The sequence below is a fragment of the Lynx canadensis genome, chromosome A1 (genome assembly GCF_007474595.2).
Source record: "Lynx canadensis isolate LIC74 chromosome A1, mLynCan4.pri.v2, whole genome shotgun sequence".
NCBI classification, from domain to species: domain Eukaryota; kingdom Metazoa; phylum Chordata; class Mammalia; order Carnivora; family Felidae; genus Lynx; species Lynx canadensis.
In genome coordinates, this window is record NC_044303.2 from 72,832,047 (window position 1) to 72,848,121 (window position 16,075).

A 16,075-nucleotide genomic window follows, 5' to 3' on the forward strand; every position below is an offset into this window, starting at 1 on the left:
ATGAGGCTTATGCTTGCTCACTTCTATTACTTAATAGTAAACATGAGTGGGAGTCATTGAACAGTACATGGTACTTGTGTCATTGTAACTCAGTATTTCTTCTTTGTGGGACAGGACCATTGGCTAATTTCACTCTTAGCCAGAACACCTAAACTCTCCTATTTCCCTTATATTTTGAAAGGATGGGTACCATAGAACAATTCCTGATTTAGGTGTAAAAGTTCTGGAGAAAAAAAACATAGTTGGATGCCTGTCCTTGAAAACTATTCTAACTTAACCCATTCAAACTTAATCATTCTAATCTTTATACACTCCTAATGGTATTTGTAGGTGCCATATATTTGATAGAGGCCAGATGGTATAATTCTAGAAAGTAAGTACATCATGAACTCATCAAAATAATATGGTATAGGAAAGAGAAAAATTATAGATGATAGCCTAAAATGACCTTACCAAAAAATAGGTTTTTTCCCTAGGATTTTGGTTGGGACCTGAATTCTAAAATGTCAGTTATTATCATTTACAGAAAGACAAATCAAAGTTAATCCATGTAACCACTGTCATGTGGAAGCCCATTCAGAGCTGAGCATGATGAATCCATGGTGCTAATTAAAACTACAGATACCCATGTTAATTGAGACATCATTATATTTTCCATTCCTTTTGTATTTTATATAATTATAAAGCAATGTCACAAAGCCTAGGGGAGTTCAGAATAATAAGATGTTCATGCTACCCTATTTATTCTGTGGAACACTCTAGTTTTCCGTACAGTAGTGATTTTCAATCCCGGCCATACTTTAAAATTAGCTGTATTCATAAAGCAGAATATCCATGCCCAACCACAGACTAATTAAATTAAATAAGAATTTCTGGAAGTGGGTTTAGGGTTTAGGGCATAAGGAAATTTTTTAAAAAGCTCCTCAAATGACGCTGAAGTACAGCCAAGATGGGAACAGCCATCCCAAGGCCTGTAGCATGGTGGTAGCTGTGAGTGATGGGCAATTTTTACACATCAAATTATCAGGTCGGGAATTTCTAAGATGAGAGGGGTGCTTGTAGCATTTATTAAATCTGGTTATGGGAGCAATTAAGTTTAAGAGCACAGGAAAACCTCAGGACATCCCCAAAAGCAAACTAGGGGAAAAGAAAACTACACCCTAATCAAATGCCATAGTTCATGGTAAGGCTAATGTTTAGTAGATAGATGGGCAGCTCTAAGAATTTTAAATGAATATACCCTGAAAATGAGTGTGTGATGAAGTAACCTGTGTACTCATTTCTTTCTGTGAAAGATCTCTCCAGGGCACATAGATGCCAATAGTAAGCAGTCAAGTTGCTACAGTATCTTCTCTATTACGACCAATCACCCATCATCAGTCACTGTCATGCCACTTTCCTTCTGGGAGATTTCTAGATCTTGGGCTGGAAAACCCAGGGAGGATGTTAGGATCAGGCTCACTGTCTGCTGGCCTTTCTCTCTCTTCTCAACTCACCTAAAAATCTTGACAAAGGCAGCTTAGTAGGGTCGTTCTGACTGTACCTAGTTCTAAATAAGCTCATGTTCAGTTGTGGGGATATGTGTCCAACTCAAATCATGAAGATTTGAAGGCTCAAGCCTCAGTTTTGTCATATAGTAACTTTCAAGGTGGCAGCATGGTTACCTTTAGATTATTTCTCCTTATTTTTCCTACTTACAGATTACTAGTCTTTGGTTTGGATTCAGAGGATTATCAAAAATCTGGAATGCATTTGTGAATTCTTACATCACACCCTTCGTCAAACCAAAAGGGCAGTGCTGCCAGGACCCGCCTACCAGCATCTCTAGTGCTCACCCTCATGTTTAGAGAATACTTTTCATGGCTTATGATTTTCTGAAGATTCATAAGACTACTGTAATGAACCAGAGAAAAGAAAATAATCTTAAAATTCCATCTAAAAAATGTGCTTTTCAACTACAAAAGTGATGACACACAAAAGTAGAGTGAATCAGTAATTCCCACGGCTTTTATAAAACTACCACAGTCCTGCCATGTTTTATTAAGTTTTATGGTCATATAATTTTTAATGGCCTTTTGAGGAGAGAACCTGTATCTCACCCTGTTTCTCTCTATTCTGCTATGTTTTGGAAAATGTTGAAATGGTAACAAAACTAACCCAACTGGCCAAAAGGGCACATAAAATGGAAAAGAAGGTGTGGGACAGCTCTTTGCACAGGAATGCAAGCCCCTTGAGTGTGGGCACTAGGACTTGGTTCTGTGGCTTCTCTACAGGAGATCCTGTCCCCTCTTTATTGTTTAAATTGTTCCTCGACAGTATTAGGGGGATTAGAGAGGACTGCAAGTGCTGCCAGACTCTTGTTCCTTCAAGTGTGGTTACACAGTAGGAGAAAACAAGCCCCACACATTTAGAGAACAGAAGGTTGTGTGTCTTTTGGTGTCTAGTCTCAGATTTCCAGTTTGGTGTTTAATACTGTTTGCATAACCAGATACAATTATGTGTGTGTGTGTGTGTGTGTGTGTGTGCAGATAATGTATAAATCTGCACTTTCACAGTTTAGAAAATATTGTGCTCCTTATTCAATTCTGAAGCAATACACTTTTAAAAGATAGTGTCTACCTAACACACCTTAATTTGATATTGATTCCCATCGTTAAAAATAACCAACTTGTTTGGCATTACAAAAACCAAAGAAGAAGGTAGGGGAAAAATGCATAAAACCTGTGAAGAGAATTATTTTTCTGAGAAACTAAGCAGCATTTTCATATAGCTATGGTTTATTTCCTTTCTTAAAAATTTTGGCATAAGGGATGGCCTCAAACTCTAAGTCAGAATGTCATAGTTTTTGCAGTAATCAGAGTTATGGAAAACTATTCCTCATGCTCCACTGGATTTTGGTCAAAGGAAATCAGAAAACATTGAAGACATCAGAACTTAACAAATCTTGAGAGTCCATGACTCCCACAAGTATAAGACATAAGAAAAAGAGAATGCCTTTTGTCAAAGAATGGGTAAGGAGATAAAGATAGGGAGAAGAAAATGAACAGACACACATGTATTAGTTTGAACCAGAAGAAACTGGCATCTTTCATAGGTCAAAGATGGTCAAGTCCTTACAATTTTAAAAAGTTCAATCCAATATCAAAATCCCAACAGGTAAACAATGGTTGACATCAGTCTTAAGAATAAAAATGTTTTCTCTTTCTTCCTTGTGTTTGAATTGCTTTACCTTCTCTTTTCTCTAAATCAAAGAAGGAAATAAACCACTTGACAAAAAAAATCAATGAACAAATACAATAGGGAAAAGTTTAAAAGGACAAAAGGACAACATAATAGACACAAAGAGAGAAAAAGATTAGAGATTGAAAAGGAAGAAAATGCAGATAAACAGAACATTTTTAGGTTGAAAAAAAATTTAAATGATGCAAGGTCCAAATTCTAAAAGGTAAACACAATGGCTAGAAAAATATTGACACTTCACATAGTGACATCAAATGCAAAAACAGTCTGCTTTATATTATTAGATGATCTTGGGGCTACTAAAAATTGGATTACTAGAACTTAAAACAGAAAGTGCCTATAATTTGGTTATATGTATTCAAATCTTCCCTTCTTCTCATGGGATGATGTTCTATAAATGAAGGGCTAATGTTAAATGGAGGAAAAGATTCATATGCACTCTGGATCCACTGTTAATATGTGAATAAATATTTCCAATAAAATCAGTTTTTGCTTTCCATTCATTCTCCTGAGCATTGGAAAGGGTCTATTTTAAAACTGATGTGCTAAATTAAAAGGACTTCTATGCCAGAATAAACAGAAAATGGGAAGGGTAAACACAGACAATTGAGTAAGAAGAGACACCAGGATGAAAACACAAAGAAGAATTATATATTAAAAAACAGTAAAGTGAAGGCAGACACTAATACAATGGAGGGTCAATGGCTTTTCAACTAAAGAAAAATCATCACAGACCCAAATATATAATGTAAACATTTTGTACAATGTATTTAAAGGTACAGAACTTTCACATCCTCTCTACAAAAAAGATACTATCTTTTCTGGTTGAATGCAAAGAATTTGAAAAATTCCATTTCCATTATTTGAAACAACTAATCCTTACAGCTCTTGAATTTCCACAATTATCATTAAAAAGCTACAAGCCCGATAAAAACAGTATTTCCAAAGTAAACATGGATTCAACTTTCATCTGGATGCACTGGTGTCCTTATTTCACTTTTAGGATAATGAAGATTAAAAGTAACAATAATGCTGGATGTAACAATCATTTTGAAAAAAAGAGAAAGAGAGAAAATAACCTCTAATTATCTTAAAATGATAGCTTTCTTTTGTTGCTGTTAATGTTTTCATCCATGTGGTCCAAGTACAATGGTAAATGGCATTCTAGTGTGTAACATTTGTAAAAATGAACCAACACAACAAGTATTTGTAAATGTCTTTTAAGAAGTCATTTAAGCAGCAGCGTAGCTTCTACCAACTGTGTTAACGGGTGGCCTGAGGTTGTCACTTACTAGAATTAGTGCTGTCATCCTTGGTTCCATCGAGAGCTCCATCGGGATGCATTTGCAAGTAGTAGCCTTGCCTGCAATATAACCTGGTCACTATACCCTTGAGCTGGGGATCTGAAAGGCAAACATAGTTATCATAAGCCTCACAATGTGTCAGAATAGAGTTTCTTTTTTTCTTTTTCTGATTCTTTTCTTTCTTTTTCAGAAGAGGGCATTGGATAGAAGTAGCACCTTTCACTCTCTATCTCCCAGATTCCTCTGTCTGAATCAAACTTAGAGCATATTGATCAGTAAAGGTGAGGAAAAAGCAGTCATAAGTTGCATGTGTCAGCAGCAGAAAATAGGTCCTTTTATGAAACTAATGTGTGGATTTAAATTATTAATTAACACAGTCGAGCTACTTAATAATCTATTCGTTTAATTATTAGCTAAGTCCTAAACTAATTAGTCTAATAGTCTAATGTCATTCAGGATGGTAGTACAAGAGTTGTGCAAACTTCTGCTTCTAAGAAACCTTATTAAAGGCTTTTTAATGGATTTTTCTTTTTACTTAATTTGACAAGTAATCCCAAAAGGTGAAAAGCCTATAATAAAAAAAAATCATACTAACATTTTGATATGCATTCTTAGAAAAAGCCCCATTATGGAGAATGCCTCTTTGATGTCTAAAGGGTCAGCCTGACTGGCATGGAAGCATCTAGTACTCATGCATGACCCATAGAAAAATGGGAGAGTCGATTTCTGAGCTCAGGGTGAGGCACCATAACAAACCTATGCTGTCAGGTCAGCTCTGTGGCCATAATCTGGACGAATTAGACCGTTTACACACATTTATAACTAAAAAATAGAGTGAAATTATATAACGTGGATTTTGATTCTTAGCCAAAAGGGCCAAGGATAGAGGACAGTGGAAGTTTATTAAAGCAAAACGGGAAATCATATGGCAACAGACTTCTCATTTGATGATTCATTGAAAAGAAAACCATTCAAGTGACCCAGGCTTCACAAAGAGCCAGCTGTACCTTTGAAAATAAATATTTACATGTGGCTTTTCAAAGGCCATCCTTGTTTTATGACTAGATATGATGTTGGACATCATATTCATCACCATGGCAACTGGCAACTCTCCACAATCGCTGAATGGAACATGCAAATACGATCATGCTATCAAACAGTAGAATGGCACAGAACGATGAAGGCTACCATCTTGTAATTGACAGAAAATTTGTGGATTTGCCAACAGGTGAACACAAACAAAAAAACATGTCAAAAAAAAAAAAAAAAAGGCTCTTCCAAACCAGAATACCCTTAGTCTTTTGTTTAGTCCTCAAGAAACTAAAGACAATGTCAATATATATTATTATGGACACATAATATAACTAATAATTTGAGAAATGACTTTTCGGTACTTAGATTTTCTTCAAAGATCATATGATAGTGAAGAAAATCTGGGGGGAATACTGCATGAACACCACAGCATCACATCAGTGTAACTAAATATAATAGATGCTTCTAGAAGACTAGGATTAAAAAACAATCTAAGTGATTATTGGGATTGTGTGACATATGTTCCTTATTCTGTAGTATATACCTTTAAAAATCACACAATTCTAAGAAGTGCATTAGTGGGAAAAATTACTCTTGCACCTTAGTCTGCCATTCGCTCAGTAAAATTTGACTGGGTTATTGACCCTCTACGTATTGAGGACTTCTTTTCTTATTTATGCTGCATCGTATTTATGCTCATCACTGCAAATAAATGGCATGGAAAAGAAGAGAACAAAGGTAAAAAGTCAGGTTTTTAATTGCCATGAGGACATACAAGGAATTTCAGAGATTGATAATCCTCTGTAAAAGCTTTATGTTTTGAATCACGTAGTGTTAATAATTCTACATTTTAGCTACTACTCGAATTAAGTAGGTCAGGCAAGGCAGTAAAAGACACATAACCCCCACAAGCTCCCTCACACTTAAAGAGAACACTTCTTCCTCTTCTTTTTTTTGTTGCTTTTCCTATTATCAAAAAGACAAGAGATAACAAGTATTGGTGAGAATGTGGAGAAAGTGGAATCCTTGTGTACTGTTGGTGGGAATACAAATTGATGCAGCCACTGTGGAATACAGTATGGAGGTTCCTTAAAAAATTAAAAATTAAACAACCAATCCGCTTGTTACCACAATCCCACTTCTGGGTACACAGCCACAGGAAATGAAATCGGGGTCTCAAAGAGATCTACAGCTCCATGTCCACTACAGCATTATTCACAATAGCCAAGATATGGAAACAACCTAAGTGTGCATCAGCAAGTGAATGGATAAAGAAAATGTGGTATAAGTGCACAACAGAATATTTTTCAGCCTTTAAAAAGAAGGAAATTGTGCCACTTGTGACAACATGGATGGGACTAGAGGACATAAGTCTGAGCAAAGTGTGAGCAAAGAACGAAACCATAGTTTTGAGTTCTCACTCAATTTCAAAGAAACGAAACCAAATTGATTTCTATGCATCTAGTTTCACATTATTTGATGTTCTCTTTTTGAGGAACCATAATAACACTGACTGTGCTCTTCCCAGGCGCCAGGCACTGTGGTAAGTACGTTACAGGATTAACTCATTGAACAAACCACAACTTACTTATTAGAAAGCCCACTTTGAAGATGAGAAGGTGGAGTCAGAATGATGGAGTAATTGACAACACAAAACTGACAAGTGCTCCACTGGGGTTTGAACATGATCTACATTTTAACCACTAAACTGTGTGGCCTCTGGAAGTTGAACAATTGGCCCGAACCATCTTAAGAATCTAAACTAGGGGCGCCTGGGTGGCGCAGTCGGTTAAGCGTCCGACTTCAGCCAGGTCACGATCTCGCAGTCCGTGAGTTCGAGCCTCGCGTCAGGCTCTGGGCTGATGGCTCAGAGCCTGGAGCCTGTTTCCGATTCTGTGTCTCCCTCTCTCTCTGCCCCTCCCCCGTTCATGCTCTGTCTCTCTCTGTCCCAAAAAATAATTAAAAAAAAAAAGAATCTAAACTAAAATGCAAACCAATCTTGTTTTCTTTTTTTTAAACTAGATTTTAAAGATTAACCACAGCTGTATATAAACCCAAACCCTGCATACCTAGGGTCAAATCAGTGATTAGAACAATCACATGAAGTTAGAAAGAATCAAAGTGCTTGAAAATCTCTTCTATGATCCACCCCACTTTGCCATTGGCCACATTCCCAATAAATTTCCACTCATGAAACCCTCACCAAAGTTGCAGATTTAACACTGTAGGTTTAAACTCATCTGTGTCATTCTCCCTCCTCCACCAACTCCAGTCGGAAGGTACTTGTATTGCTGACTCATCAACTCATGTGAAAGGTCTCAACACTGTGCCTGCCTTTGTCATTCCGGCTAAAGAATTGCTCGGTTTTTGCAGATGCTGTCTTCAAGATCTCCCTCACTTGCTCCTTGTTCTATTTGCACTGCCAGCAGTTCTTCAGGCCTCTCATTGCCTCTCCTGGGTGGTCTTTGCACCTGCAGTGGGCCCATTCCATCCAGCAGATCAGTAAATATGCAGGGACTCTGGCCACTCACTGAACTACTCACATGCCCTGCATTGTCTTCTACTACTCCACTCCATCCCCTGTATAGCCCAGCCCAGGTCACTGTGGGCTGCCTACAAATATCCCATAATGTTCCACATTTATCCTGTCCCCTTAACCTTTCCTGTCTCTACATAAAGATGCCCCCTTGCACATCTGTGTGCACATACCCACATGCACACATCTTTGAGTATTTAACTTCTTTTTCTCCTTCTGAAGTTCAGCTCCATCAATTCTTCTTCTGGGGCACTTTCCTGATACCTCAAGTGAGTTCAGATTCCTTCTTTAAACACTTTCATGGCAGCATTCTTCATGGGCATTACTTATTTTTAAAAAACTACAGCATTATTCACATTAGCCAAACATCAAAACTACTTCATTTTGAAATGTTTTTAATATATTAAAAGGTACAGGAAATAATACAACCTAAATCTGTGTTAACCATGGAGGTTAATAAATGTTACTATTTTGCTTTATAATTCGTTATTTGAATTTCACATTTATTTGTGCAATTATGTGATTGATGTCTATCTCCAAACTGTACTCTAAGTTTCACGAAGAAAACTGAGATGTATGATATGCTCACTGTTACATTTCCAGAGTCTAGACAAATAGGAACTGGGCAATATAGATTTCTTAAATGAATGCTGACTGGGTAATTATCTAGTCATTTCATATATTGCTAATAAGAGTGAAAATTGCAATAACATGAAATCCAGGATGGCAGTAAAGCCTAAAAAATGACCAAAAGTTTTGACCAGGCAATTGTATTTTCCAGACTTCTAACTTAAAACTAAATCCCCAGTATTATAAACTTTTGTGTAATGACATATGTGTATATAATATGAGCATGACCACATAAGAAATACTATCCATAGGGAAAATACATGGGAAACAACACACAAAAATGTGAAATATAAATATATTTTGCTGGTTCCTATATGTTTTTCAACACTTTATTATTTAAAAAATCTCCTATAATTTTATAATGAAAATGGAGATTTTTTTTTTTTTTTTTTTTTTAATTTTTTTTTTTTAACGTTATTTATTTTAGAGACACAGAGACAGAGCATGAACAGGGGAGGGTCAGAGAGAGAGGGAGACACAGAATCGGAAACAGGCTCCAGGCTCTGAGCCGTCAGCACAGAGCCCGACGCGGGGCTCGAACTCACGGACCGCGAGATCATGACCTGAGCCGAAGTCGGCCGCTTAACCGACTGAGCCACCCAGGCGCCCCGGAGATTTTTTAATAAAACATATTAATGTCTTTTGACAAAGGATGTGTAACGATAACATTTCATACATGCTTGCAAATAATACTGAAATACATGCATGCAAATAACCTAAATGCATATTACTGTTGTAGATTAACTGGTTGCCCCAAATTTTCTGGAGTCCACTTATTAGTTTCTCTTTGTGCTTAGCCACATGTCCATAAAACACTCACTATGATCCTCACTAATAAAACTAGCCATAGTGCAATATCACCGTTTATAGCATGAGGTCACTCTTTCAAATAATTAAAACAGAAGGAAACAAGCTCTTTCCTCAAAGGCCAAAAGTATGAAGCCAAATATCCGTGACAAACACAAAAGAAAACAAAACAATTTTCCTGAGAAAGCAAATCACAGCAGCTATATGTGGTCTGGCAACGGCATGACTAAATTTCTCGATCTACCATGTAGAGGACAACATAACCCTCCATATGAGTCTCTATAGCAAGACTATAGCAGTTGAGTCTCTATAGCAAGACTCAACTTCAGCCTAATATGTGCTGGACAGCTCACTTATACGTATTATTTCATGATTCTGTGAGGGAAACATTGACAGGAAAGACCAAAAGTATCTCACATGACTTCCAGAATGGACAAGAACCAGTCTGGGCAGCTGCAACAGGAGTACAAGTCTCTAAAAAAGAGCATCCATCATGGGCTGCCTCCCTCCCAAAAAGAAAGGAAAGGCAATGCAATGTAGCGTGTGAAGACCCAGTATTAGAACTTCCTGTTTGATTGTCATCCCCAAAACTGAGAAAGAAATTAAGCTTTGCTAATAGTTTACATGGATTGACTTTGGAGTCTTCAGGTTCACATGTCATATGAGGTCCTTGAAGTACCTGAGGTAGGTTCAGGGCATTCTCTAGTTCTGAGGGACTGGCACAGTGTCCTGGCTGTCAGTCATTGTTCCCAATAAGTGATCTGCAAAATGCAGAAGTTTATGTCTTCTTGGTTAAGTAGACTTATAAGTTCTATTATCTAGTTTAACTAAAGTTAAGATATTTTAGGGAAAAAATCTGACAGAGATAATATGGATTAATAGTGATACTCAAAAAAAATCTAACGCCAAGAAAACAGCAAAGATGACAATTCCTTCACAAGGATTATGTGGTTGAAAACAAGTCCACAAATGAGTAATGGATCAATGACGACCTACCTATTCATATCTAACATGAAGTCAGTCAAAAGTATTTGAAAACGTTAAGAATACATCTACTATGATAAAAACAGAACATCACCCCAAATTAATAGTATGCTTGAATATAAAACAGTGAAAATATTACATGTGTTAAACAAGCTTATATTGATGAACATTCTCATTTGTTTTTCATAAAAATAATAGGATAAGAAGGTTTGGTGACATTCTTCTAGTGAATGTTAAAAATAAGCCCTACAAGAATGAGGATTTTGTTTTCAGTACTGATATATCTGAAACCCCTACAAACTCGACTCTCAATTAATAATTGAAGGAAAATAAATATCTGAAATCCCACACTTACATTTTAGCTAGCCATGTAAAAAATGCAAAAATAGTTTGCAATTCATAAGACTGTTAGAGTTCTTTATTGTCTTCTAAGATACACATTCAGAATATTTACTCTAATTAGGAAAATATGAAAACTTTGTTTTAATTATCCTTTTTCCTTCTGTTTTCTTTTTTAAATACTGACTGTGCTTGCACATCTTACTAAAAATGTTTTGAGGATACTCCTTGTTTGAAACTCTGTACTAACTATGCTCTCTGACATTAATTAAAGTAGAAATAATGAAAGCTAATGTGCATATATTTCAAAAAAATGTTTCATAATATATTAGCCTCAATACTCAGAACTGAGAGAAATGCAAAGCAGTTCAAGTGCCTTCAGATACAGGAAAAAAAAATACCCAACATTTTAAATGAAAACAATCACTCTCTCAGAAGTGAGTTCATTTAAATCAATCACTGTCACAAAAATTGTTTTCACGCAATGTGCAGACTGACAAAAGAGAAATCAGGATAATCCTTAGAATGATGGATATATTTGTAATCATTATTTAAATTGAAAAATGCACAATATGGCATGTGTTTTTACATAGAAAATATAAAAATGTATATACATCACACATACCATGTTTGTTTACACATAAATTTTGGTACTAGTTGGTTATCAGTGCAGGTTCTTAAATGTCACTTCTCTATTAGCTATGGAAAAATCACATGTTTTTTTATAGGGTAAAAAGCAACTTTTGGAATAGACATTTTTGTGGCAGATCTAATTAGATTTTGGCACTCTTAGTAGCAGAAAATAGCATTGTGAATAATTTACCCAAAGCCATAAATTATCATATAATTCAGCCATAAAAATAAACCATGTTCAAGAGCTCTTCCAAAGGGCTGAGGGAAAAGGGTGCGGTAGGGACATTAGGAAAGTGATAAATAAACTAAAGGTATGTGAAAACCTGCTATGTTTTTGATAATTCCTTAGGATGGCATTCAATCAATTTCCTCTGGAAATTGCCCCCATGCTACCCCCGGAGCCCAGCCTCTAAGAATCCTGTGTCAGCTACTTCCGAATGGTTGCCTGATCACCACCCCAATTCAATGCATTACTATGTATGTCTGTTCAATTTTAACTGCTGTTTCTACAGCCTATAACAGGCTCTCCACCTCTGCCTACCAGAATCTTATGCCTGCAGACACTAGAGATAGAACCTTGCATAAAAAAAAAAAATAGTTCCTGCCCTCAAAGAGCTTGCTGTCTACTGAGGGGGGTAAGGGAAATGTATAATATGGTTCCATGCCAATTAGTCATGTGTGAAATTATTGGGTTTATATGTCTTCCTGTCCTGCAAGTACATTATAAACCCCTTGATAATTTGTATCATCTGTTATTCAAAGTAGCCTATCACTATTCTTTGCACAGAGTAGCTGTTCAACAAATATTTAATGACTGAATTTATTTCATTCGTCTTTAAAAAGAATCTATATATAAACCCTAAATGGCATTCGAGGCAAGATGTTTTTTTATATCTTAGTTAAGAATTGAAGGAGCAGAGCATGCTTGAGATAAATGTGGGTTTTGAAATGGAAATTCTAATAATTAAAAAAAAAATTCCAAAACAATTTGAGCCAAAAAAAAAAAAATCCCTCCTAGTAGTGTACATTAAGGAAACAACAGTGGGTAGAGCATCTTCTTGGGGAAGACACTTAAGAAGATGACTAAAGGGAAGGAAGGCCATAATATCTTGCTTAATATGTGACCCTCAACTCCAAGGAGCATACAGAAATAAGAGTAATTCTTGGGATTCCTAATGCAGGGTTGAACTATCACTAGCTTTGTGAATATCCAGTGTCTACAAGCTCCAAAAGGGAACACATCTCTGGATCTCAGTTAAAAGTATCCTCTTCCAATACTATTTTCCATTGAGGTTCTCTAATTGCAAGATTCTAACATATTAGAAACACACTGGAGGTCCTATGACCCCAACATAATTTGGAATTGAACAATAAAATGGCCAAACATTGAATCTACTGTTTCCCTTTATTTATTCATCACTTACAAAGATAAATAATGATAAAATACGTGTGTTTTGGTTTGCTAACATATTCCTTCTAAATTTTAATTATATATTTAAAAATAAATTATAAGTGTTAATTATGTAATTGCAAAAGATAATATAAAAAATTCTTGTACATATTTAAGAACGAAAAATGTGTGTCCTTCAGTGGCAACAAGTAGGGTTCAAGTCAATCATTATTATTGTTACATCTAAAGAAAGCTTTGCTGATAATATATTCTGTCAAGGATTCCTAATTTATCAATTATTTCATTTCCTCCTGGCCAGAAAACATACACGCAAATGCAAAGAAGTGGTATTCTCTGTCTCGTTCAGTGTTGGTGTGTCACTCTGTGTGGAGTCTGAAACACTTACAAATATGAACACATCATTAATGTTCAAATTCTTAATCAATGACATCAAATACTAAAAGAAACTTAACAATATTTTGACATTTTATAGCAATTTCCTTACATTAGCCTAGGTATCAGAAATGACCATGCTGCTGGCTTACTGAGGACATAATATTTCCTAGATTGCCAAGCAAATAACTAAGCATTTAACTTAAAATTTCAAATGCTATTGTCATAGGAAGAGTGGAATCTGAGATATTTAAGGTTAGTTGCTACCTAAATACTATTTATTTTTTTTAACTCTATACATTTGGTATTTGTGTTCTTACTGCTGCTTTCAGACAAGTATCTCAAAGGAGTGTTCAAAATCTTAGCAATATATTTTCAATAAGCACATAATACTATGTATTTCTAGTTAAATTACTAGAATATTCCATGCTTATTCAACCAGCCTCTAAATGTTCAATGATAACTCTTCTTTCCATTTCTTCATTACAGGATTTTTTAAATTAAGAAAACCACTATTGGCAATAACTACTACAAACCTCTTTGGAATTCTGAAAGGAAGCTGTGCCATCTTGAAATACTCACAATTTGGAAATTAAACTTGTGATACTTTTTTTCACAGTGTGGCATGCACACACACACACACACACACACACACACACACACGTAGCAAAGTGTGGGACCACTTTGCCACTTAAGTGATCAAAATGACATTCTTTGACTTTGATAATCTTTTCACTTCTTGCAGCTCATCCAAAAAGCCTTTTTATACTTATTATAAGATAAAATATAATCGCATATTATAAATATTAATCATGCCTCTCTCTATGTCTTTCATAAAATTTGAGGTTAATCAAATATAACTGAATGGCTTGAGTAACAAGAGTAGTATTAACACTTGCTAATATTTTATATTCAAATACTATTACAATAAACAAATTTTGGTGCTGTAAATATGAGTGAAAAAGAATGTGAATGTTACATGAACTATATGGCATTATCTGAGAGAGTTTCATAATTATGCAGACTTTCTTTAAAAAGTGATTTCTACATCTGACCAAGATAGAGTAACAGGGACCAGAAGTACTCTTTCACAGGAAACAATAAAAAAATCACAAATTGAATTTTGCAAGACACTGGACATCAGGAAATGAAAAACAGTAGTCCCTGAGTGATGGTAAAGAAATAAGGTGAGTCCTACTATTTCCTGAGAGAGATTCCAGGGCATAGAGAAGGGCAGGGAGCCCAGTGGACTTCCTAAATTGAGGAAATTGAACTTAAAGTCCAGAGAGACCAAAGTAGATGGCATACAGTAGATTGGGAAAGAGAGAGCTGCTGAAAGAGAGAACATCTAAGATCTGCAGAGGGTTCCTGTGAGTATTCAGCTTTGCATTGATCTACAGTTTATGTGGGGAAACCATCCCTAATTGGGGAAAACCATCTGAGAGGATTAGAGGTAACACTGCCTCAAAAACACACAGGACTGTAAACACTACCTGTTCCCACTAGTCAGACGGGAAAAATTCATAATTCATGGGGATTGAGCAGAGTATAAATAGGGTCTTACTTCAATAGGGAGAAAAATTAACCGTAGTCTGAGTCCTGCATTAGTCTCACCTAAAAAATCCTAAAAACAAGTACGAAAGAGTATACCATTTCAAAGGAAATTAACTGCATCCCAGAATAAGCTCAAGAATATTTATAGGAATACAAAAATTTTGAGCACTCAATAAAGTAAAATTAAAAATATTTGTAATCCAATAAAAAATTACCAAGCATGCAAAGAAACACAGAGATTTCACCTGTAACAAGGGGAAAAATCAATATATCAAACTGAACTAGAACATCCTCAGATGTTAGAATATTAGAAAAGGACATGAGGTCATTATAACTGTATTGCACAATTCAAAAATTAAGTAGAGACACAGAAGACACAAAAAGGGCCCCAAATGAACTTCTATAGATGAAAGTCACAAGTTGTGAAATGAAAAACAAAAACAAAAACAAAAACATTGGTTGTGTTTAATTGTGGATTTGGAATTGCAGAAATAAAAGGGTAAACTTGAAGACATAACAATAAAAATGGTTCCAAATGAAACCCACAGAGAAAAAATAATTAAACAAATAAACAGAGCCTTAGTTGTGTGATAACTTGAAGTGACAAGAGGCATGTTTAACTGAAGTCTCCAGAAGAGATTATCAACAGGACAAGAAGGAAAAAGATTTGAAGAAATAATGGCTGAAAAACTTCCAAATTGGTAAAATGTATCCAATATCCAAATAGCTTAACAAATTCTAAAGACAGGAAATATGACAAAAACTACATCAAGACACATCTTACTGGCAGTACTCAAAACCAGTGATAGAGAAACAATCTCTTCCCCCCTCCCCCGTAAGGAAAAACACATTACGTAGAGAAATAAAGACAAGAAAGACAGCGGATATTTTGTTTGTAACAATTCAAGCAAGAAAACAAGGTAGCAACATCTTTAATGCACTGAGAGAAATATCTTAAAACTCTAAAATAGTGAACATATCTTTAAAAAACAAAGGTAAAATAAAGAAATTTTTAGACACACAGAAAAGAAAGAGTATACCATCAGAAGGATTCCATTACGAGAAATGTTGAGGGAAGGTACTCAGAGACAAAGAAAATGATATCAGAGAGCAATATGTATCTAATCTAAGATAATGAGCACTGGTGATAGTAAATACACAGGTCAAGACATACATTTTTTGTTATTTATATCTCTTTAAATGATAATTGACCATTTAGGCAAAAATCATAAT

At 35.5% G+C, this 16,075-nt stretch overlaps 1 protein-coding gene across 2 annotated transcripts in view; it reads right to left on the reverse strand.

The window, feature by feature from the left end:
• The window catches only part of FGF14 (fibroblast growth factor 14), a 618,457-nt gene that overhangs the window by 121,048 nt on the left and 481,334 nt on the right, over positions 1 to 16,075 (reverse strand). For both annotated transcript variants that reach the window (XM_030313640.1, XM_030313648.1), the window contains exon 2: positions 4,533 to 4,643. In XM_030313640.1, coding sequence (XP_030169500.1) covers positions 4,533 to 4,643 — 111 coding nt within the window. The remainder of the gene's footprint in view (positions 1 to 4,532; positions 4,644 to 16,075) is intronic.